The sequence below is a fragment of the Scyliorhinus torazame genome, chromosome 5 (genome assembly GCF_047496885.1).
Source record: "Scyliorhinus torazame isolate Kashiwa2021f chromosome 5, sScyTor2.1, whole genome shotgun sequence".
In the NCBI taxonomy this organism is placed as follows: domain Eukaryota; kingdom Metazoa; phylum Chordata; class Chondrichthyes; order Carcharhiniformes; family Scyliorhinidae; genus Scyliorhinus; species Scyliorhinus torazame.
Window position 1 is genome coordinate 199,361,123 of NC_092711.1, and position 25,936 is coordinate 199,387,058.

Below are 25,936 nucleotides of genomic sequence, written 5' to 3' on the forward strand. Positions count from 1 at the left end.
TATTGGATGTTCACTAGGCTGATTCCTGAAAAGGGTTATCTTCAAGGAGAGGTTGAGCTGGTTGGACCAATACTCATTGAAGTTAAGAAGAATCCTGCAGAGGGCAGCAGAACGGCGATGCTGATTGGCTGTTGCGGGCAATGATTTGCCTGAGGTGCAGTCACTGCGACTAGAAGGAGCTCTCAGTGAGGATAGACTGCAGGGACAAGTTCAAAGCTGCTGTCGGGGAGTGAGGAAATCAGGTAAGCTTTTTTTCCCCGTAATTGTCAAGTGGATAAATGGAAGGGATGGCAGAGAGGGCAGTGCAATGTTCCTCCTGCAGGATGTTCGAGATGAGGGACGCCCTCAGTGGCCCTGCTGAGTTCACCTGCGGGAAGTGCACCCATCTCCAGCTCCTCAGAAACTGCGTTAGGGAACTAGAGCTGGAGCTGGATGAACTGAGGATCATTCGGGAGGCAGAGTCGGTTATAGATAGAAGCTGCAGGGATGTGGTTACTCCTAAGAATGAAGGTAGCTGGGTGACGTTTAAAAGGAGGGGGAAGAAGCAGTCAGTGCAGGGATCCCCTGTGGTTGTTCCCATCAATAACAGATATACCGTTTTGGATACTGTTGGGGTGGGACAGGGGGGACGGGGGGGACGGGGGGGGGGACTACCAGAGGTAAGCCACGGTGACCAGGTCTCTGGCACTGAGTCTGTCCCTGTGGCTCAGAAGGGAAGAGGGGGAGCAGGAGAGCATTAGTTATTGGAGACTCTATAGTTAGAGGTACAGATAGGTGATTCTTTGGCAACGATAGAGGCTCATGGTTGATGTGTTGCCTCCCGGGTGCCAAGGTCCGTGACGTCTCTGATCATGTTTTCAGGTTCCTTAAGGGGGAGGGTGAACAGCCACATGTCATGGTAAACATCGGTACCAACGACATAGGGAGGAAAAGGGGCGGGGATGTAAAGCAGGAATTCAGGGAGCTAGGGTGGAAGTTGAGAGCCAGGACAAACAGTATTGTCATCTCTGGTTTGCTGCCAGGGCCACGTGCTAGCGAGGTGAGGAACAGGGAGAGAGTGCAGTTTAACACGTGGCTACAGGGATGGTGTCGGAGGGAGGGTTTCAGTTACTTGGATAATTGGAGCACATTCTGGGGAAGGAGGGACCGGTACAAACAGGATGGGTTACACCTGAACCAGAGAGGCACCAATATCCTGGGAGGGAAATTTGCTACAGCTCTTCGGGGGTTTTAAACTAATTTGACAGGGGGATGGGGAACTGATTTGTAGTCCAGGAGATAGCGTTGCTGGGGTTCACGAAGTTGAGGGTAGTGCAGTACTGAGGAAGGTACCAAGGTCACAAGAGTGGACCTGTAGGCATGAAGGTGGTTTGAAGTGTGTCTACTTCAATGCAAGGAGCAGCAGGAATAAGGTTGGTGAGCTTGAAGCATGGACTGGTACTGGGGACTACGATACTGTGGCCATTACGGAGACGTGGATAGAACAGGGGCAGGAATGGTTGTTGGAGGTTCCGGGGTTTAGATGTTTCGTAAGATGAGGGAAGGTGGTAAAAGAGGTGGAGGAGTAGCTGTTAATCAAGGATAGTATAATGGCTGCAGAAAGGCAGTTTGATGAGGATCTGTCTACTGAGGTAGTGTAGGCTGAAGTTAGAAATAGGAAAGGAGCGGTCACTTTGTTAGGAGTTTTCTATAGGCCCCCAAACAGTAACAGAGATGTGGAGGAAAAGATTGCAGTGCAGATTTTGGATAGGAGCGGTAGTCACAGGGTAGTTGTCATGGGTGACTTTAACATTCCAAATATTGATTGGAACCACTATAATTCGAATAGTTTGGATGGGGCTGTTTTTATCCAATGTGTGCAGGAGGGTTTCTTCACACAATATGTGGATAGACCGACAAGAGGTGAGGCCACATTGGATTTGGTACTGGGTAATGAACCGGGCCAAGTGTTAGATTTGGTTGTGGGAGAGCACTTTGGAGATAGTGACCACAATTTGGTGACTTTCACTATAACAATGGAGAGGGATAGGAACATATCTCGCTTTTCTAATTGGAGGGCCGTGACCAGTGGTGTTCCACAGGGATCAGTGCTGGGACCTTTGCTGTTTTTAGTATACATAAATGATTTGGAGGAAAATGTAGCTGGTCTGATTAGTAAGTTTGCAGATGACACAAAGGTTGGTGGAATTGCGGATAGCGATGAGGACTGTCAGAGGATACAACAGGATTTAGATTGGTTGGAGACTTGGGCGGAGAGATGACAGATGGAGTTTAATCCGGACAAATGTGAGGTAATGCATTTTGGAAGGTCTAATGCAGGTAGGGAATATACGGTGAATAGTAGAACCTGAAGAGTATTGAAAGTCAATGAGATCTAGGAGTACAGGTCCACAGGTCACTGAAAGGGGCAACACAGGTGGAGAAGGTAGTCAAGAAGGCATACGGCATGCTTGCCTTCATTGGCCGGGGCATTGAGTATAAGAATTGGCAAGTCATGTTGCAGCTGTATAGAACCTTAGTTAGGCCACACTTGGAGTATAGTGTTCAATTCTGGTCGCCACATTACCAGAAGGATGTGGAGGCTTTAGAGAGGGTGCAGAAGAGATTTACCAGAATGTTGCCTGGTATGGAGGGCATTAGCTATGAGGAGCGGTTGAATAAACTCGGTTTGTTCTCACTGGAACAAAGGAGGTTGAGGGGCGACCTGAAAGAGGTCTACAAAATTATGAGGGGCATAGACAGAGTGGATAGTCAGAGGCTTTTCCCTGGGGTAGAGGGGTCAATTACTAGGGGGCATAGGTTTAAGGCGAGAAGGGCAAGGTTTAGAGTAGATGTACGAGGCAAGTTTTTTACGCAGAGGGTAGTGGGTGCCTGGAACTCGCTACTGGTGGAGGTGGTGGAAGCAGGGACGATAGTGACAATTAAGGGGCATCTTGACAAATACATGAATAGGATGGGAATAGAGGGATATGGACCCAGGAAGTGTAGAAGATTGTAGTTTAGTCGGGCAGCATGGTCGGCACGGGCTTGGAGGGCCGAAGGGCCTGTTCCTGTGCTGTACATTTCTTTGTTCTTTGTTCTATATGGCAGGGCAAGGTTTATAACTGGGGGAAGGGTAATTATGATGTGATTAGGCAAGAACTGGGGAGCATAAGATGGAAACAGGAACTGTCAGGGATAGGCACAATTGAGATGTGGAGCTTGTTCAAGGAGCAAATACTGCGTATCCTTGATATGTATGTCCCTGTCAGGCAGGGAGGAAATGGTCGAGTGAGGGAATCATGGTTTACCAAAGAAGTTGAATGTCTTGTCAAGAGGAAGAAATTGGTTTATGTTAGGATGAGAAAACAAGGTTCAGTTAGGGCACTTGAGGGATACAAGATAGTTAGGAAGGAGCTCAAGAAAGGGCTTAGGAGAGCTAGGACGGGGCATGAAAAGTCCTTGGCGGGTAGGATCAAGGAAAACTCCAAGGCTTTTTACACTTATGTGAGGAATAAAGTAATGACCAGGGTGAGGGTAGGGCCGGTCAAGGACAGCAGTGGGAACGTGTGCATGGAGTCTGAAGATATAGGAGAGGCCCTAAATGAACACTTTTCTTCAGTGTTCACAAAGGAGAGGGGCCATGTTGTTGAGGAGGATAGTGCGATACAGGCTGGTAGGCTGGAGGAGGTAGATATTCGGAAGGAAGATGTGTTAGAAATTTTGAGAAGCCTGAGGATAGATAAGTCCCCTGGGCCTGATGGGATATATCCTAGGATTCTTTGGGAGGCGAGGGATGAGATTGCAGAGCCTCTGGCTTTGATCTTTATGTCCTCTCAGTTTTTTTACGAATAATGCCCGAAGACTGGAGAGAGGCGAATGTTGTCCCCTTGTTCAAGAAAGGGAATAGGTATAACCCTGGGAATTGTAGGCCGATTAGTCTCACTTCGGTCATCGGTAAATTATTGGAAAGGGACCTGAGGGATAGGATTTCTGATCATTTGGAAAGATACAGCTTAATCCAGGATAGTTAGCATGGATTTGTGAGGGGTAAGTCTTGCCCCACAAGTTTGATTGTATTCTTTGAGGAGGTAACTAAGTGCATAGATGAAGGTAGAGCAGTTGATGTCGTATACATGGATTTTAGTAAGGCGTTTGATAAGGTGCCATGGTCGACTCATGCAGAAAGTAAGGAGGCATGGCATAGAGGGAAATTTCGCCGATTGGATCAGTAACTGGATATCACATAGAAGACAGATGGTGGTGGTAGATGGTAAATTTTCATCCTGGAGCCAAATCACCAGCGGTGTACCACAGGGATCAGTGCTGGGTCCTCTGCTATTTGTGATTTTTATCAATGACTTGGATGATGGAGTTGAAGGTTGGGTGAGTAAATTTGCTGATGACACCAATATTGGTGGAGTAGTCGATAATGTGGAGGGCTGTTGTAGGCTGCAAAGAGACATTGATAGGATGCAGAGCTGGGCTGAAAAGTGGCAGATGGAGTATCACCTCACCCTGATAAGTGTGAGGTGATTCATTTTGGTAGGACAAATTTGAATGCGGATTACAGGGTTAACGGCAGGGTTCTGAAGAATGTGGAGGAGCAGAGAGATCTCGGAGTTCATGTCCATAGATCTCTGAAAGTTGCCACCCAAGTGGATCGAGCCGCGAAGAAAGCCTATAGTGTGTGAGCATTTATTAACAGGGGGATTGAGTTTAAGAGCCATGAAGTTATGCTGCAACTGTACAAGACCTTGGTTAGACCACTGTAGCCATCTGGGATGGCCACAGGGACGGTCGCAAAGCATAACAGGAAAAATGGACAATGCAAGGTTCAGGCAGGAATCCAGACGGTATCGAAACCCCAAATCGATTAGCATTTTGATGGCCCATCTCCGTCAGACAAAGAACTGATACTTGAGCGACCGACACAATCCCAGACATGTCGGTGCCACTCCCTGCACTCATGAAGTGTAAACAACACGGTCAATAACTGCTTAGGACACACCCAGCCATCAAGGCACCCGCCCCTTTATTGGTTTGAATCGAACACAGTGATCAAAAATTACCCAATTAGTGGGGTCCAAACTGAAGGACCGCCCAAAAGAGCGCGAAAACCCCCAAGGATAAAAAGAGAGACCACCATGTGTTCGGCCTCTCTTGGACCTGGCTCTCCGGCAATGTCTACTTGGTGGCAGCACCACCAGAAGCAAGTTCAAGTTCAACGCCCGCTACCAGACAAATGAGCCCAGCTGAGCAGCAGTTAGCTCTCCAGACCCGATAGACCCAGACTGGAACAATGGCCCTGTTCCTCTGACCTCAGCCGGCTGTTCAGCTGAAGTTAAGTACAGGTTGTCATAGTTGATAGGTGTAATTTAACGAGTAGTGTTTATGTTGCATGATTAATTGTGTGTGTAAATAAAGTACCCTTGATCTTGGACTAACTAACTGGTGTTTGGCTCTTTGGTCGATACCCAGTTGAACCTTGTGGTGGTATCATTTGATACCTGGGGACTCTGAGCAATATAATATTGATATCTAAAGAAAGAAGGGCTACCTCACTGACTGCCGTATTTACAGTAGGTAAAAAAGGCAACACCAAATTTGGAGTATTGTGTGCCGTTCTGTTCACCTCATTCTAGGAAGGATGTGGAAGCATTGGAAAGGGTGCAAAGGAGATTTACCAGGATGCTGCCTGGATTGGTGGGTGGGTCTTATGAGGAAAGGTTGAGGGAGCTACGGCTTTTCTCATTGGAGCGAAGGAGGATGAGAGGTGACTAATTGAGGTGTATAAGATGATGAGAGGGATAGATAGAGTGGTCGTTCAGCGGCTTTTTCCTCGGGTGGATGTAGCTGTTACAAGGGGGCATAACTATATGGTTCCTGGTGGAATATATAGGCGGGATGTCAGAGGTAGGTTCTTTAATCGGAGAGTGGTTGGGGCGTGGAACGCACTCCCAGCTATGGTAGTGGAGTCGGACACTTTAGGAACTTTCAAGCGGTTATTGGATAGGCATATGGAGTGCACTAGAATGATTGGGAGTAGGTTGATTTGATCTTAGTTTCAGACTAGTTCGGCACAACATCATACTGTGCTGTACAGTTCTATGTTCTATGTTCTATAATCCGAGGTGATATAATTGAAGCATGTAAGTTTTGGAAGGGGTATGGTATTGTAAAACAAACTGTATTATTACAGTAGAGGAGGTGATGGACGTATTAAAATGTGTGAAGGTGGATGAATCTCCTGGTCCTGACCAGGTGTATCCAAGAACACTGCGTGAGGGTGAAGAACAAATTGCGGGGGCCCTGGCTGAGATATTTGCAAAATTGTTAGCCACGGGTGAGGTACCAGAAGACTGGAGGGTAGCAAATGTTGTGCACTTATTTAAGAAGGGCTGCAAAGAAAAATCTGGGAAGTTTAAGCCTAACATCTGTGGTGGGTAAGTTACTCGAGAGGATTCTGAGAGATAAGGTACAAGCATTTGGGAAGACAAGGTTTGATTAGGTGTAATCAGCATGGCTTTGTGCATGGGAGATCATGCCTTACAAATTTGTTAGAGTTCTTTTATGAAGTGACCAGGAAGGTTGATGAGGGCAGGGTGGTACACATAGTCTATATGGACTTCAGTAAGGCATTTGATAAAGTTCCACATGGTAGGCTGCTCTGGAAGGTTAGATCACATGGAATCCAGGAAGAGCTGGCAAATTGGATATACAATTGGCTTGGAGGTCGGAAGCAGAGGGTAATGGTGAAAGGATGCTTTTTGGACTGGAGGCCTGTGACTAGTGGTGTGCCTCAGGGGTCAGTGCTGGGCCCATTGCTGCTTGTTATCTATATCAATGATTTACATGGGAATGTACAAGGCATGATCAGTAAGTTTGCAGATGACACTAAAATAGGTGGTATTGTAGACAGTGAGAAAGGTGAGCAACAATTGAAGCAGGATCTTGATCAGCTGGGGTAGTGGGCCGAGAATGGCAAATGGAGTTCAAAGCAGATAAGTGTGAGATGTTGCATTTTGGAAAGTCAAATCAAGGTAGGATTCACGGTGAATGGTAGGACCTTAGGGAGTATCGTGGAACTGAGGGACCTTGGAGTTCGGGTGCACGGTTCTCCACCTTTAGGTGGAGTCACAAGTAGATAGGACAGTGAAGAAGACTTTTGGTATGCTGGCCTACATCAGTCAGGGCATTGAGTATAGAAGTTGGAAAGTTATGTTGCTATTCTGTGCATAGCCTGCACATTCTCCCCGTGTCTGCGTGGGTTTCCTCCGAGTGCCCCGGTTTCCTCCCACAGTCCAAAGATGTGCAGATTAGGTGGATTGGCCATGCCCTTAATGTTCAAAAAGGTGGGGTGGGGTTACTGGGTTATGGGGATAGGGTGGAGGTGTGGGCTTGGGTAGGATGCTCTTTCCAAGGGCCAGTACAGACTCGATTGGCCAAATGGTCTCCTTCTCCACTGCAAATTCTATGATTCTATGAATTGTACAGGACCTTGGTGAGGCCGCACCTGAAATATTGGGTTCCATTTTGATCACCTTGCTACAGGAAAGATGTTATTAAGTTGAAGAGTGTACAGAAGAGATTTACAAGGATGTTGCCAGGACTCAAGGGACTGAGTTATAGGGAGAGATTGGAGAGGCTAGGATTTTTTTCTTTGGAGCGTGGGAGTCTGAGGGGTGAATTTATAGAGGTGTATAAGATCATGAGATGCATGGACGGGGTGAATATACTCAGTCTTTTTCCCAGGGTTTAGGAATCACGAACTAGAGGGCAAACGTTTAAGTTAAGAGGGGAAAGAATTAATGGGAACCCGAGGAGTAACGTTTTTACACAGAGGGTGATACGTATGTGGAATAAGCTACCAGAGGAAGTGGTTGAGGCAGGGACATTGACAACATTTAAAAGGCATTTGGACAGATGCATGGATTGGAAAGGTTTAGAGGGATATGAGCAAAATTCAGGCAAATGGGGTTAGCTTAGATGGGCATTTTGGTTGGCATGGACCAGTTTGGGCCGAAGGTCCTGTCTCTGTGTTGTAGATTCTATGATTTCAATGAACTATGTTTCAACCTTAGTTTATAAGTCAATGAGTTCCTATTCCTTCTTGGGCAAATCCTGTTGTTGTGTTATGTACTCTGGGATAACACAGGCTGCAACTGGATGCAGCTTTCACCAAAAGATACTCCAGACCTTGAAGTTAGTTCAATCTGATTTATTGAACCAGTAGCACAGTTCTCTATGGGTTCAACTCGCTGCTAACCTAAGTGTGGTTACTCTGTCTGACTGAACCAGACTAGCTCTTAGCCATGTGCTGGAGGTGTGATACTGTACATACACGCTGATTCACTCTGTAGACGTTCATCAATGGAAAGAGGCGGAGTGTGAGTGTCTCGTGCCTTTTATAGTGAGATACCACCCCTGAGTATTCTGCCTGCTCATTGGTCATGTCCTGTTCTCTGTGTTCATTAGCTGCCTGTCTGTGCCTGTCTGTCAACACAGTTTTGTGAAGGGTAGATCGTGCCTCACAAACCTTATTGAGTTCTTTGAGTAGGTGTCCAAACAGGTGGATGGGGGTAAAGCAGTTGATGTGGTGTATAGCACCATATTTCAGTAAAGCGTTTGATAAGGTTCCCACGGTAGGCTACTGCAGAAAATACGGATGCATGGGATTCAGGGTGATTTAGCAGTTTGGATCAGAAATTGGCTAGCTGGAAGAAGACAAAGGGTGGTAGTTGATGGGAAATGTTCAGACTGGAGTCCAGTTACTAGTGGTGTACCACAAGGATCTGTTTTGTGGCCATTGCTGTTTGTCATTTTTATAAATGACCTGGAGGAGGTGAGTAAATTTGCAGATGACACTGAAGTCGGTGGAATTGTGGACAGTGCGGAAGGATGTTACAAGTTACAGAGGGACATAGGTAAGCTGCAGCGCTGGGCTGAGAGGTGGAAAATGGAGTTTAATGCAGAAAAGTGTGAGGTGATTCATTTTGGAAGGAATAACAAGAAGACAGAGTATTGGGCTAATGGTAAGATTCTTGGCAGTGTGGATGAGCAGAGAGATCTCGGTGTCCATGTACATAGATCCCTGAAAGTTGCCACTCAGGTTGAGAGGGTTGTTAAGAAGGCATACGGTGTGTTAGCTTTTTTTGGAAGAGGGATTGAGTTTCTGAACCATGAGGTCCTGTTGCAGCTGTACAAAACTCTGGTGCGGCCGCATTTGGAGTATTGCGTGCAATTCTGGTTGCCGCATTATAGGAAGGATGTGGAAGCATTGGAAAGGGTGCAGAGGAGATTTACCAGAATGTTGCCTGGTATGGAGGGAAGATCGTATGAGGAAAGGCTGAGGGACTTGAGGATGTTTTTGTTAGAGAGAAGAAGGTTAAGAGGTGACTTAATTGAGGCATACAAGACGATCAGAGGATTGGATAGGGTGGACAGTGAGAGCCTTTGTCCTCGGATGGTGATGTCTAGCACGAGGGGACATAGCTTTAAATTGAGGGGAGATAGATATAAGACAGATGTCAGAGGTAGGTTCTTTACTCCGAGAGTAGTAAGGGCGTGGAATGCCCTGCCTGCAACAGTAGTGGACTCGCCAACACTAAAGGCATTCAAATGTTCATTGGATAGACATATGGACGATAAGGGAATAGTGTAGATGGGCTTTAGAGTGGTTTCACAGGTCGGCGCAACATCGAGGGCGAAGGGCCTGTATTGCGCTGTAATGTTCCATGTTCTGTGTATACCATTATCTGCATGTCTGCATATCATGACATCTCCCCTTTTTAAAAAAATGTTTTGTTGGCACATGGGAACGTACTTACATGTGGTGGCATTTATTAACATATTTACAAGCGGTGGCATATATGAACATATTTACATGTGAAGACAGCTGTGTAATGTGAGAAAACAGAACATAGCAAACAAAACAAATGTTCATAAGTCCAGTCTCTGGGGCTTGCGTCAGATCCTTGTCGACCGCCGGAGAGGTGGTGGTGGGAACGACGGCGCCTTGACAGGCGGGATGGAAGCCTGACTGATGGTCTCGTAGTTCGAGGTATCAGGAGGTGGCAAAACAACGGACGGAAATGGAGAAGACAGCAGTTGCAGGCAGGTAACTTTGCTCAGTGCCCGTATGTTTCGACGCACAACAGAACCATCAGCCATACGTACAACATACGAGCGGGGCGCACCCTTTCGAACAACGATAGCTGGAGCAGACCAGCCACCATCCGGTATCTTGATCCTGACAGTATCTGCTGGGGATAACACGGGCAAATCGATGGCATGAGCATCATGGCCCTGCTTTTGCTGGTTTCGGAGCTGCTGCACCTTCTGCAGCACCGGGAGGTGATCCAGGTTGGTCAAGTGTATGGCTGGAAGTGTCGTCCGCAGGTCCCTGTTCATCAGAAGTTGAGCCGGTGACATGCCAGTGGACAGTGGGGTCGCCCTGTACGCAAGCAGCGCGAGGTAGATGTCAGAAGCAGAATCCGCGGCCTTGCAGATGAGCTGTTTCACAATGTGCACCTTTTTTTTCAACCTTCCCGTTGGACTGCGGGTAGTGTGGGCTGGAAGTGACATGTTTGAAATGGTATGACTTGGCAAACATAGACCAGTCGTGGCTGTTGAAGCATGGGCCATTGTCACTCATGACAGCGAGTGGGATACCATGTCTGGAGAACGTCTCCTTACAGGACTTGATGACGGTCCGAGATGTGAGGTCTGAGAGCTTCACAACTTCAGGGTAATTGGAGAAATAGTCAATAATCAACACGTAGTCACGACCATTCGCACGAAAGTGGTCGATGCCAACTTTGGACCACGGGGAGGTCTCGATTTCATGCTGCTGGAGCCTCTCCTTGCATTGCGCTGGCTGGAAGCGTTGACAGGTCGCACAGTTGAGGACCATGTTCGAGATGTCCTGGCTAATAACGGGCCAGTAGACAGCCTGCTTGGCTCTGCGTCTGCACTTCTCGATGCCCAGGTGTCCCTCATGGATTTGGCGGAGCACCAAGCTCTGGAGACTGAATGGAATAACAATCCGGTCCAGCTTGAGGAGGATACCATCAATCTCCGTCAGGTCGTCCTTTACATTGTACAATTGAAGGCCTGCCAGCCATTGGCGAGGTGGTGCATGACAAGCTGCACGAGGGGGTCTTTGGCTGTCTCCTCGCGGATACGAACCACCTTCCATCAGATGCCGGGAGGGTGCCAGCACACAGCTGCATCTGTGATTCAATCTGCCGGATGATTTCCGGTTCACTAGGCAATGTGATGGAGCGGGACAGTGCATCAGCGATGATGAGCTCCTTGCCAGGCATGTACATTAAGTCAAAGTCATACCTTTTGAGTTTCAGGAGGATGTGCTGCAACCGAGGCGTCATGTCGTTCAGGTCCTTGTGGATAATCCTGACCAGAGGCCTATGATCCGTCTCGACAGTGAATGTTGGCAGGCCGTAGACGTAGTTGTGGAACTTGAGAATGCCAGTGAGAAGGCCCAGGCATTCCTTCTCTATTTGTGTATACCTTGTTTCGGTGGGCGTCATGGCCCTCGATGCTTAGGCTACCGGTGCCCAGGATGAAGTGTCATCGCGTTGAAGCAGCACTGCACCGATACCATTCAGGCTCGCATCTATTGAGATCTTCGTCTCCCTGTCTGGATCGAAAAATGCCAAGATGGGTGCAGTGGTGAGCTTGGCTTTCAGCTCCAACCACTCTGCCAGATGTGCTGCCTTTCACACAAAGGCAGTGGACTTTTTCACCAGGTGTCGTATGGCCGTGGTGTGTGAGGCCAGGTTTGGGATGAACTTGCCCAAAAAATTGACCATGCCCAGGAAGCGCAGCACCGCCTTCTTGTCTTCAGGGACCTTCATGGCTACGATGGCCTTGACCTAGTCTGTGTCTGGGCGCACACCCTGCTGAGAGATCTGGTCACCTAGGAACTTGAGTGTCGACAAGCCAAAGCAACATTTGGACCTGTTCAGCTACAGGCCATTGCATGGACACGGCGGAATACTTGCTGGAGACGGGAACCATGCTCTTCAGGGGTAGTGGACGATATGATGATGTCGTCCACGTACACACAAACCCCTTCAATGCCCGCCATCATCTGCTCCATGATGCGATGGAATATCTCCGATGTCGAGACAATGCCAAACGGCATGCGATTATAGCAGTGTCTGCCAAACGGTGTGTTGGAGGTGCAGAGATGGACTCATCCAGCTGGATTTGCCAAAATCCATGTGACGCATCTAACTTGGTGATAAAACGTGCATGTACCATCTCATTGGTGAGTTCCTCCCGCTTTGGGATGGGGTAGTGTTCACGCATTATATTCTTATTGAGATCCTTGGGATCAATGCAGATGCGTAGGTCTCCCGGATGCTTTCTGACACATACCATCGATCTGACCCAGTCAGTCGGTTCGGTGACCTTGGAAATGATGCCCTGTTGCTGAAGATCCTTGAGCTGTGCCTTCAGGCGCTCCCTCAGCGGAGCCGGGACTCGGCGCGGTGCGTAGACCACTGGCCTGGCATCAGGTCGTAGCAGAATCTTGTATCGATATGGCAGCGTGCCCATCTCGTCGAACACATCTGGATACCGAGCGAGGATGACGTCAATGCCGGCCTGAAGATCCACATTGAAAGATGTCATTGTGTAAACCCGCTGCACGAGGTTCAGCTGCTTGCAGGCATGCGCGCCATGTAGGGATGCCCTGTTTGGCTTGACAATTTCAAAACGTAACCGTGCGTGGGTGCTCCGGTTGGAGACGAGTAGATGGCAGGATCCCAGTGCCGTGATGGCATTTCCGTCGTAGTCCAGGAGCCTGAAGCCTGCGGGCTTCTTGATGCGTTTGAAATCTGCCCGTGGAAGGAGGTTGGCAGAAGTACCTGTGTCCAGCTTAAACTGGATGGAGCAGTGGTTGACCGGCATCACCGCACACCATTCGTCCGCAGAATCCACGGCGAGGATGGATTGAATTTGTGATGAGTTGGATGTGGCATATTCACATTTGGTAATGATGCCCACACAGTAGGCGGAGTCTCGGCATTCTTCCTCTGGATCCATTGTGCTGGCGGGATCAGAATCCTGTAATCGTTGTTGCACACTCTGAACGCGCCGTCGTCGGAATTGGGAGCGCTGGCCCCTGACTGGTAGTGTAGACCTGCACAAGGCTGCATAGTGTCCAGGCTTCCCGCAGTTTAAACTTTGCCTGCCGCTTGCAGGGCAGTGTTTCTGTAAGTGGACGTTGCCGCAGTTTGAGCACGTCATGACGTCAGTGTCCTGACGCTTCGCGCGTCATCGCACATGCGCAGTGTGCGTGTCGGCCGCTTCGTTATCCCGTTTGCATCGCGTATGCGTGGGGCCCCGGGAAAAGCAGGCGAAATGGCCGCTTTCATCAATGCTGAGGTGCTGCATCCGGGAGATGGCCTGCACACTCTCTGCCTCGTGGGAAGCAAGTTTCTCATTTTCAGCCGATTTGTACTGGGCATAGCAATTTTTGGCGTGCTCATGCACTGTGCATGTTTAAATCGCGACTGCAGGGTCATATGCTTGATTTTCAGTAGCTGCTCCCTCAGAGGGTCAGAGTGAGCTCCAAAAACGATTTGGTCTCTGATCATTGAGTCAGCAATATCATCAAAGTTGCAGGACAGCGCTAGCAGGCGGAGGTTAGTTAAGGAGTTGAAAGATTCATCTTTACCTTGTAGATGCTGTTTGAATATGTAGTGCTCGAAGATTTCATTGGTGTCCATTTCACAGTGACTGTCAAACTTGTCCAGGATGGTCTGAAACTTTGTCTTGTTCTGGCTGTCGGTGAAGTGAAAAGAGTTGAAGAGTTTGATGACTTGATCACCCGCTGTTGAGAGGAGAAGCGCGATCTTCCTTGCATCAGACGCACCCACGAGGTCTGAAGCTTCGATGTGTAGCAGAAACATTTGCTTAAATGTCCGGCAGTTGGCACTGAGATTGCCGGAGGCCCTGAGCTGGTGAGGAGCCTGAATCTTCTCCATGGTGCCGGGATACATTCGCTGGTCGTAATGTAACGGACTGAGGTAAACCACTTAGATTAAGCAGTCTCCTGGTAGCATGTTGTGTTATATTCTGGGATAACACAGGCTGCAACTGGATGCAGCTTTAACCAAAAGATACTCCAGACCTTGAAGTTAGTTCAATCTGATTTATTGAACCAGTAGCACAGTTAGCACAGTTCTCTATGAGTTCGACTCTCTGCTAACCTAAGTGTGGTTACTCTGTCTGACTGAACCAGACTAGCTCTTAGCCACGTGCTGGAGGTGTGATACTGTACATACATCCTGACTCACTCTGTAGATGTTCATCAGTGGAAAGAGGCAGAGTGTGAGTGCCTCGTGCCTTTTAAAGTGAGATACCACCCCTGAGTGTCCTGCCTGCTCATTGGTCATGTCCTGTTCCCTGTGTTCATTAGCTGCCTGTCTGTGCCTGTCTGTATATCATTATCTGCATATCTGCATATCATGCTGCCTGTTTTAACTGATTAATTGTATTTTTCATGATCTTTGAATAACTTTTGGGCAGATGATACAGGATATCCCACATGAACACCATGGATCACATCTTTGATGTTTTGCACTTTGTCGAGCAGCTCTCTCACTCATCTCCAAAACTAATAGCCTCTATTACTATGCGATTTCCTTGGTTTTACTCGAGTTCCATTCTATGACCTCTGTTGTTTGGCTTCTGCTTCTGCTTGTGCTCGTTCCCCTTCCGCTGGCTGGTGAATGTTGCACTGTTTCTTACTGACCTTGATAGATTCTCCAGCCATTTCCACCTTTGGCATAGTGACTTTGATGCAGCCGGGCTCCTTCTCATTTAGACCAGGGTCACAAACCTTTAACTCATTTCCTACTTGCTGCAGTTTCGAGTAATCTTACCCAATTCTTTTCTCTTCTTCGACTGTGGCTTGACTTACTTTCTGATTAATTACTTGCTTGTAGTTCATTGCCAAAGCTTCCAAGTAACTTCTCATTCCGAAACAAAGGGATGAAATGCAGCTGACCGCCTTCAGATTTTCATTGAATCATTTAAAGTCTTCTGTTGCTCCCTTCCTGGGTTCGCTCTGTGCTCCCCCCACCTCCCGCCCCACCTCTCTGGGGTTGGGGTCTCCCACTGCTCCACCCTCCCAGGGTTTCTTTTACTGGCCACTCTGAGTCCGGTATTGCCTCTCCCTCAAGGACTTATTACCTGTGGTAGTCACCAGTGATGTATATGTTGTATATATAGGATGCTGATATAGGTGCTTTACGGTAAGGCCCCTGTACTACAGGTACGGCGGTAGATCCCTGCCTGCTGGCTCCGCCCAGTAGGCGGAGTATAAATATGTGTGCTCCCAGTACAGCAGCCATTTCGTCAGCTGCTGTAGGAGGCCACACATCTCAGTGTAATAAAGCCTCGATTACATCCTACTCTCGTCTTTGTGTAATTGATCGTGCATCATTACCCCCTCTGAATTCCAGTCCTGCCCCTACCTCAAGGCCTTCACTACCTTCTCTGAGGTTGTACGTCGCTTACTGACCAGCTATTTAAAGTTGCCCTTGATCTGGGGTCTTCTGTCAATTTCTTATCCCTGGTCCTTTATTCCTTCTGGTGGCTGTTGCATTAAATGTTGTACAACTTTACTGCTCTGAGAGTATCACCTTTTTTTTTTAACTACCCCAGCTGCTGTTCCTCTCTCTGTGTTTTTCCCGTTGCGTTTGGGGTTTTGGTGGGAAAACAGCGCCTCCTTTTTGGACCCTTTTTAGACTGTTAACTTCCCTGTTTTTTTGTCAGAAGACTTCGGAACGATTTCTGCAGTTTCCCCATTATTTCTGGTTCCTGGAAAACGCATTTTTCTCTCCTTGTTTTCATATTGATCTTTTTGTAATTTCACTGGGGGATCCAGCATGTTCCGTTTGGGGTCTTTTTTTAAATTGCTTTGTTTTGTTTAAAACAGGTTGGGGACTTTTCTTCTCCCCAGAACTCCAAAAATGCTCTGCTGGAAGACCCTCAGTGCAGGGATCTCTCTCCCCAGGCCCCCTGCAGGTTCTGTTCAGATCGGCAGACCTGCAATAGCTCCCTGAGGCTTTTATCCCCATTTTTTTCTCTTTTTATTTCTAGTCTCTGAATTTATTTAGCTGCAGCAAATCTCTGTCTTCTGTTCTTCTTTTAAAATCTGGGCCACTGTTTTTATTTAGTTTCTCTTTAGCATAAATTTTACTTCTTTTGCTTCTGACGGTTACCCTCTTCTCATTTTAGTTTTCTGCACCATTCCTAACCTCTTGACTCGCCGACCACACCATGTTTGTTACTTCGACAGCCTCTCAGGGTCTGGCAGGATCTCGGCAGCTCTCTATTCGCCTATAAACAGGTACTAGGGTGAATTATCCCTCTTTTCCAAACTTCAGTTAAATCGGGTCCTCATAGGTAAGCTGTGCCAATCAATTGATCCACCTCGTTGCCAATGTGTTAGTTAGTGTGGCACACTTCTTGTGTTGTCAAGAGACTTTAGACTTTGTTCGGAACAAGAAGATGTTTTTTAATAAAGCCTAACTTGGTACAGGAGGTTTTGCAGCATGGAGCTGCTGCTCCACCCTTTATCTGTTTAGTAAATGGCTGCTCGATGTATTCTGCCCAAGAGATCACCCCTCTGGGGCGATCACTCACTCTAAGTTCCTATTGGTCCGTCAAGTCAGGTGACCCTTTTCGACTGTCCTGTCTCAATCAGACAGACACTTGAGCTGACAAGTGGCAAGTAACATTCGCGCCACACAAGTGCAGTAACCATCTCCAATAAGGGAGAATCAGATCATTACCCCTTGACATTCAATGGCATTTCCATCACTAAATACCCCACTATCAACATCCTGGGAGTTACCATTAGACAGAAACTGAACTGGACGAGCCACAGATATACTGTGGCTAAAAGTGCAGGTCAGAGACTGGGGACGGGATTTTCCGAAATGGAGGCAGAGTGTCCGTGCTGTCGTGAACACCGTTGCATTTCACGATGGCGCGAAACGGGGGCGAAGCCTTCCGATTCTGGCCCCCACAGACCCTGCGCACAGAGTTCCCGCCGGCTGCAAGCAGGCGTGGATGGCGCCTGCGGGACTCTTCCGTTTCCGCGCGGCCGCTCGGCCCATCAAGGCCGGAGAATCGGTGGCCCGGCCGCGGCCAGCGGCCTGCGACCTGCGCCGCGCCAAACTAGCCAGCGCAAATAGTGCCGATCCTCCGCTCCTCGGAGAATCGCGTGCCGGGTCGGAATCGGCGTGGCGCGGTTGCGGTGATTCTCCGGCCCGGCGCGGGGCTCGGAAAATCCCACCCTAGGAATCCTACGGCGAGTACCTCACCTTCAGAATCTCCAAAGCCTGTCCACCACCTACAGTGTACTATTCAGGAGTGTGATGGAATACGCCCCACATGCTTGGATGAATGCAGCTTCTCTCCGTCAAGGCTACACTTAGAGAAATATTCTGCAGGCAAGCCCAGCAGGAAAGGTACCATGTAGATTGGGGCGCCATTTTGTCTGGTTGCCCCGATCTTTCTCCCTCGCCCATCTTTTCAGCCCGTCCACACCAGTTTTTAACTCACCTCACCCCAACCCCTGGGAACACCCCTTCACCCCCGCTCCACCTGGTAAGGCCCCCCTGGGTCAGACCCTGGCAGTGCCAACCTGGCACCTGGACACAATGGCACTGCCACCCTGGCAGTTCCCCTGCCAGCCAAGCAATGCCACCTGGACACCCTGCCAGTCTGGCAATGCCAAAATTCCCGGGTTCCAGAGGAAGTGCTAGGGTGCCACCCTGCCCTGTCCCTGACCATCCGTGTGTCTCTATTAGCCAGGAAGACCCCCCCTCAGCCCCCAACTGCCATTACAACTGGTCCACGTTTGTGGAAAGCAGTACTAAATGAGGCTCAGGCAAGGTCTCCCAGGCACAGCCATTAGGTTCTAGGTGCCAGGAGAATCCTGTAACCACATATATAAATGAGCCTAATGGATCATCTAAACATGCAGACCTGGATCAGGCCCATGAGACTCTGTTAGATCTTGCAAGGCATTTTGTGCGCCGCAAATCTCAAGAGATGCCTCTTGTGAGATTCATCGGCTTCATCCTGACACCAGGTCAGGCACAACGAGGCCATTCAATCACACATCAGATTTTTCAGAAAAACACTATGGGCACTTGGAGAGATTTGAGTTAATTAAGGAGATCCAGTAGGGATTTTCAAAACAAAACACATTTGACCGATCAAAGTTAACTCTTTTGATGGAGGCCTTTGAGAAGGATGATGAAAGGAATACAGCTGTCTCGATGGATTTTAAGAAAATTTGACAAAATGCCACATAAAAAAATGTTCAACAGAATTGAGGCTTGGAAAAAAATTAACATAAGGATTTGAAAGCAGTGAGTGATAGTAACTGCATTGCTTTTCAGACTGGAGACTTGTATTATGGGCCAGGGTTTAGAGAACCCCAAAGTGTATCATGGAGTTCACCTGAGCCACAACTTTTAATAGATTGTGGTATGGGGACCACATGGCCCACTCTACAGGTGTGGTGCAGCAGAAATGGAAAAGTATTTTTTAAAGCAAAGCACTGTTTATTATATGAATTCAAGTTAACCTTTTTAAAACCTACAGTGAACATCTTAGCAACCATTAATTCAAATACACCCCCCAAAGAATACAACACTAAGTAATGCTCACCCTGTCCTTTTAACATCCAGAAGACTTACAAAAGAAACACCTTTTTAAACCCGCTCCATGGTGGTGGGTTTTTCTGAAGCAGATGCGGCAATCCATTGAAATCCCCGTTGGCTTTTGCAGGACCAAAAAATCCCATCAGTGGGAGAGGCAGAAAATCCCTTCCTTTGACAGGTTTAAATAAGCTAATCTGAGAATAACTGATGGCACAAATACCAGGTGACACAGATAGAAGTTTTGGGGAATGTGACGCAGGAGGAATGTGTTGTAATATGCCTTTAAGAGATTGCATGAAACATAACTTGAAAAGAAGTGTGTCACGCGATCAGTTGTAGTTTCACTTTTACTTTCAGCAGAGCACATGCACACATCTCTGCAACTGTGATGTCACCAAACTTTCCGACCATGTACATCTCTTCACATGTGCTCAGAAGTAATAAATACATCCACAAAGTTTTTTTGCAATGCCTTATGAGTGATCGCCTTTGTATATCATTATAACACACCTAACACAATGTAAGGAAGAACCTTTTGATACACTGAGTGATGATGACGTGGAACTCACTGCCTGCCATGGTGGGGTAAATGAAGAGGATCAATGATTTCAAATGGAATTTGGATGGGAGCTTGAGGGAAATAAACTTACCAGGTGCACGGATAGAGCGGGGTAGTGGGACAAGCTAGATTGCTCTACAAAGAGTTGGCATGGACTGGACAGGCCAAATAATCTCCTCCTGTCCATATTCTATGACACTCATTTCTTTATTATAACTCTCCATCTCGATTTCTTGATCTCCTGTTACTGCTGCAATTTATAAGCTGGGAGTTCAGGATTAAATGGAAATTGGTTGTTATGGTAATAATATAAGGTTGGTTGGTTGCTAGGCACAACATAGCTGTAAGGTGTGAGTCGCAATCCAGCTCTCTCTCTCTCCCTACCCCCTCCCCTCTCCCAAAACAGTCTCCACCCCCACAGCTATTTGAAGGAATCCCCACTGATGTGTTGCTGCCTCAAAGCCTGCAGCAGTTCTCATTCTCCTTTACATAACACGCTAAGCAACAGGGATTGAGCACTGACACGTGCTGTGTACTCTGGGTCTGGATATTAAAATGAGGTGTGTACAATTGCAAAGGGGATGGCTTTAATGTGAGGTGGGTTACAGCTCCTTTTACATTGTTCTTGAAAGGGAGGTGCAGATTAAAGTCTGGGAAAAGAGGAACAGCATAGAATCAGTGCAGAAGGAGGCCATTCGGCCCATCGAGTCTGCACCGGCTCTTGGATAGAGCACCCCACTCAAGCCCACACCTCCATCCTATCCCCGTAACCCAGCAACCCCATCTAACCTAAGGGCAATTTAGCATGGCCAATCCACCTAACCTGCACATCTTTGTACTGTGGGAGGAAACCGGAGCACCCGGAGGAAACCCACGCAGACACAAGAAGAACGGGAAGACTCCACACAGACAGTGAGCCAAGTGGGAATCGAACCTGGGACCCTGGCACTGTGAAGCCATGGTGCTAACCACTATGCTACCGTGCTGTCCCATGTCAGCTTCCAGATTTCCAATCTTGCATACTGAAATGTGTGACTTCTTCTTCTCCCTAATAATAAAATATAAATTACCTCACCACAAGCACTCCCAGGGCAGGTACAGCACGGGGTTAGATACAGAGTAAAACACCCTCTACACTGTCTCCATCAAACATTCACAGGACAGGTACAGAACATGGTTAGATACAGAGTAAAGCTCTCTCGACACTGCCCCATGAAACTCCCAGGACAGGTACAGAACATGGTTAGACACAGAGTAAAGGTCTCTCCACTGTCCCATCAAACACCCCCAGGACAAGTACAGCACAGGGTTAGACAAAACTCCTTCTACACTGTCCCCATCAAACACTCCCAGAGTAGGCACACCATGCAGTTAGATACAAATTAAAACTCCCTCACTCTTTTTCTATATCTGGTACAGAGATATTCAGCATCACAGATAAGCTTCGTCACAAATCTTTGAGTAACTCTCCCAAATTGACATCTTTCAATTCCTTCACTCAGGAAAATTATGAACTTCAATACACATTTTGTTGTTGATATATCTGATGGAGATTTCTAAGATAAGTGGCCAGCACGGTGTCACAGTGGTTAGCACTGCTGCCTCACAACACCAGGGTCCCGGGTTCAATTCCGACCTTGGATGACTGTCCGGTTTCCTCCCGCAGACCAAAGATGTGCAAATTAGGTGGGTTGGCTAAGCAAAATTGATCCTTAGAGTCCAAAGATGTGTTGGTTAGGCGGTGTTATGGGGATAGGGCGGGAGAGTGGACCTAGGTGGGATACCCTTTCAGAGGGTTGGGGCAGAATCGATGGACTGAATGGCCTCCTTCTTCACTGTAGGAATTCTATGATTCTAACGTCCTAGGGAGGATCTTGAGGCTTGGATTGAGGGATATTGAGGTACCCAGTCTGAAATCTTAGCCCAAGTCCTGTCATAATATACACCAGTATATCATGGTGCAGACACACACTGATGGACACAAAGTGGGACCAATCAACACACACAACACCATAGCCAATCACCAGTTAGAGCACACGCACTATAAAGACAGGGGGCATCAGAGTTCCCGCTCATTCGAGCTACAGCTTCCTAGTAGGACAGAACTCACAGTCTGCAGCACAGACATTCACCATGTGCTGAGTACATCGACTGGTTAGGACAAGGCACAGGTCATTAGTTAAAGCTAGTATCATGTTAACCCACAGTGAGAGTATGTTAAACTGTTAATGACTCAATAAAATAGTGGTGCACTATTTCAAGTGTTGGTGACCTGTATGTGTTCCACGGATCCAGAGCGCCCAACATAACAAGTCCAATGCACAGTAATGACTGCACCAAGCTTGTCGAGTGAGTGGATGGTTATATATTGACAATGGAGCCACATTTTCAGTGAGTGGGAAGAGGTTATATTACTGTTCATGTAATCCAGAGGCTTCAGCTAACAGTCCAGCATTACACGTGGTCAATTCTCGCCATGACTGTCTGGGAATGTTGAAATGTTTTTTTTAAAAAATGTGGCATTAGTAAAAGTGTCCGTGACACTGTTGGATTGTTGTAAAAGTGCAACTGATTCACTAATGTCCTTTAGGGAAGAAAACGTGCCGACCTTATCCGGATCACTTGAGATGAAACTCCAGCTCCACGCCAAAGAGTTCACTTGTTACATCCTGGGAACTGGTCTGACAACACACTCAGTTGCATCAAATCGCTCTATGTATCAGTTGATGGAGAGAAATAACTACCGCCTCTTCATGGGTAACAAGGGAGGGGCAATAAATGTTGGTCTTTCCACAAACGCCTACTATCGAGAATGAATCAAAAGATGTTGGAAGCTGTTGACGTTGAATTTAATAAATAGTTTCTTCTCCAGAAAACATCAGCTACATTCCTCAGCACTTTACTACATGAATTTAATAAATCGCAGCTGGAAGTCTGTCTCTGTAGTACTTTGTGATTGGTATTTTTAATTTATTTTGCTTTGCAGCCTCCGCCGCTCTCTCACTCTAAACACTGGCCTCAGAGGCAACAGTGTCTCCAAGCTCCACATGTTGTCATGTTGGAAATGCAAATTGCAACCCACATTTAAAATTACAAAAGACCATTTAGTGTTAAATATGTTGGGATTCAAGCCTGCCAATACACCCTCACCCCTCCCTCCAAACACAAACACAGATTGCTTCACATTCTTTCACTGTTTTCCAATTTACATTTTAAAAAGAAATCTGGGCTCAATTTTATACCAAACTGCACATTCTCTAAACTGTCAGACTCTAACGGAATCTAACCTGGAACAAGTGATCATGATTAAATCAAATATATCTTTACGTCTCCAGCATTTCAGCTCTATCATTAACAGGTCAGTCAGACAATCTTGAAAAGAAAGTAAATGTAAGAAACCGCCAGTTAGCGACCTTGAACTTTCACCTCTGACACTCTAATTCTCTCAGTTCAACATCCACATCATCCAATTCAACATCCACTTTACCCAATTCAACATCCACATTATACAGTCCAACATCCACCTCACCGAATTCAACATCCACATTATACAGTCCAACATCCACCTCACCAAGTTCAACATCCAGCTCACCCAGTTCAACATCCACTTCACCCAGTCCAACATCCACTTTACCCAGTCCAACATCCACCTCACCAAGTCCAACATCCAGCACACCCAGTCCAACATCCACTTTACCCAGTCCAACATCCACCTCACCGAATTCAACATCCACATTATACAGTCCAACATCCACCTCACCAAATTCAACATCCACATTATACAGTCCAACATCCACCTCACCAAGTTCAACATCCAGCTCACCCAGTTCAACATCCACTTCACCCAGTCCAACATCCACTTTACCCAGTCCAACATCCACCTCACCAAGTCCAACATCCAGCACACCCAGTCAAACATCCACTTCACCCAGTCCAACATCCACCTCACCAAGTCCAACATCCACCTCACCCAGTCCAACATCCACCTCACCCAATTCACCATCCACCTCACCCAGTCCAACACCCACCTCACCCAGTCCAACATCTACCTCACCCAGTCCAACACCCACCTCACCGAATTCACCATCCACCTCACCCAGTCCAACATCCACCTCACCCAGTCCAACACCCACCTCACCGAATTCACCATCCACCTCACCCAGTCCAATATCCAGCTCACCCAGTTCAACATCCAGCTCACCCAGTTCAACATCCAGCTCACCCAGTTCAACATCCAGCTCACCAAGTCCAACATCCACCTCACCCAGTCCAACATCCACTTTACCCAGTCCAACAGCCACCTCACCCAGTCCAACATTGAGGGTGATTTAGAGATGTGGATCAGAAATTGGCTAGCTGAAAGAAGACAGAGGGTGGTGGTTGATGGGAAATGTTCAGAATGGAGTTCTGTCACAAGTGGAGTACCACAAGGATCTGTTCTGGGGCCGTTGCTGTTTGTCATTTTTATCAATGACCTAGAGGAAGGCGCAGAAGGGTGGGTGAGTAAATTTGCAGACGATACTAAAGTCGGTGGTGTTGTCGATAGTGAGGAAGGAAGTAGCAGGTTACAGAGGGATATAGATAAGCTGCAGTGCTGGGCTGAGAGGTGGCAAATGGAGTTTAATGTAGAGAAGTGTGAGGTGATTCACTTTGGAAGGAAAAACAGGAATGTGGAATATGTGGCTAATGGAAAAGTTCTTGAAAGTGTGGATGAGCAGAGGGATCTAGGTGTCCATGTACATAGATCCCTGAAAGTTGCCACCCAGGTTGATAGGGTGGTGAAGAAGGCCTATGGAGTGTTGGCCTTTATTGGTAGAGGGATTGAGTTCCGGAGTCAGGAGGTCATGTTGCAGCTGTACAGAACTCTGGTACGGCCGCATTTGGAGTATTGCGTACAGTTCTGGTCACCGCATTATAGGAAGGACGTGGAGGCTTTGGAACGGGTGCAGAGGAGATTTACCAGGATGTTGCCTGGTATGGAGGGAAAATCTTATGAGGAAAGGCTGATGGACTTGAGGTTGTTTTCGTTAGAGAGAAGAAGGTTAAGAGGAGACTTAATAGAGGCATACAAAATGATCAGAGGGTTAGATAGGGTGGACAGTGAGAGCCTTCTCCCGCGGATGGAAATGGCTAGCACGAGGGGACATAGCCTTAAACTGAGGGGTAATAGATATAGGACAGAGGTCAGGGGTAGGTTCTTTACGCAAAGAGTAGTGAGGCCGTGGAATGCCCTACCTGCTACAGTAGTGAACTCGCCAACATTAAGGGCATTTAAAAGTTTATTGGATAAACATATGGATGATAATGGTATAGTGTAGGTTAGATGGCTTTTGTTTCGGTGCAACATCGTGGGCCGAAGGGCCTGTACTGCGCTGTATTGTTCTATGTTCTATGTTCTATGTTCTAACATCCACCTCACCCAGTCCAACATCCAGCTCACCAAGTCCAACATCCACCTCAACCAGTCCAACATCCACTTTACCCAGTCCAACAGCCACCTCACCCAGTTCAACATCCAGCTCACCAAGTCCAACATCCACCTCACCCAGTCCAACATCCACTTTACCCAGTCCAACAGCCATCTCACCCAGTCCAACATCCAGCTCACCCAGTCCAACAGCCACCTCACCCAGTCCAACATCCAGCTCACCCAGTCCAACAGCCACATCACCCAGTCCAACATCCAGCTCACCCAGTCCAACAGCCACCTCACCCAGTCCAACAACCACCTCACCCAGTCCAACATCCACCTCACCCAGTTCAACATCCAGCTCACCAAGTCCAACATCCACCTCACCCAGTCCAACATCCACCTCACCCAGTCCAACATCCACCTCACCCAATTCACCATCCACCTCACCCAGTCCAACACCCACCTCACCCAGTCCAACATCTACCTCACCCAGTCCAACACCCACCTCACCGAATTCACCATCCACCTCACCCAGTCCAACATCCACCTCACCCAGTCCAACACCCACCTCACCGAATTCACCATCCACCTCACCCAGTCCAATATCCAGCTCACCCAGTTCAACATCCAGCTCACCCAGTTCAACATCCAGCTCACCCAGTTCAACATCCAGCTCACCAAGTCCAACATCCACCTCACCCAGTCCAACATCCACTTTACCCAGTCCAACAGCCACCTCACCCAGTCCAACATTGAGGGTGATTTAGAGATGTGGATCAGAAATTGGCTAGCTGAAAGAAGACAGAGGGTGGTGGTTGATGGGAAATGTTCAGAATGGAGTTCTGTCACAAGTGGAGTACCACAAGGATCTGTTCTGGGGCCGTTGCTGTTTGTCATTTTTATCAATGACCTAGAGGAAGGCGCAGAAGGGTGGGTGAGTAAATTTGCAGACGATACTAAAGTCGGTGGTGTTGTCGATAGTGAGGAAGGAAGTAGCAGGTTACAGAGGGATATAGATAAGCTGCAGTGCTGGGCTGAGAGGTGGCAAATGGAGTTTAATGTAGAGAAGTGTGAGGTGATTCACTTTGGAAGGAAAAACAGGAATGTGGAATATGTGGCTAATGGAAAAGTTCTTGAAAGTGTGGATGAGCAGAGGGATCTAGGTGTCCATGTACATAGATCCCTGAAAGTTGCCACCCAGGTTGATAGGGTGGTGAAGAAGGCCTATGGAGTGTTGGCCTTTATTGGTAGAGGGATTGAGTTCCG

At 47.6% G+C, this 25,936-nt stretch overlaps 1 protein-coding gene across 1 annotated transcript; it reads left to right on the top strand.

Annotated features, from left to right (window-relative positions):
• Positions 1-10,073: 10,073 nt before the first annotated feature.
• On the top strand, positions 10,074-25,437 carry LOC140418095 (uncharacterized). Its single transcript, XM_072501516.1, has 2 exons — positions 10,074-10,099; positions 24,681-25,437. The coding sequence occupies exons 1-2, from the start codon at positions 10,074-10,076 to the stop codon at positions 25,435-25,437; spliced, it is 783 nt and encodes a 260-aa protein (XP_072357617.1).
• Positions 25,438-25,936: the final 499 nt, after the last annotated feature.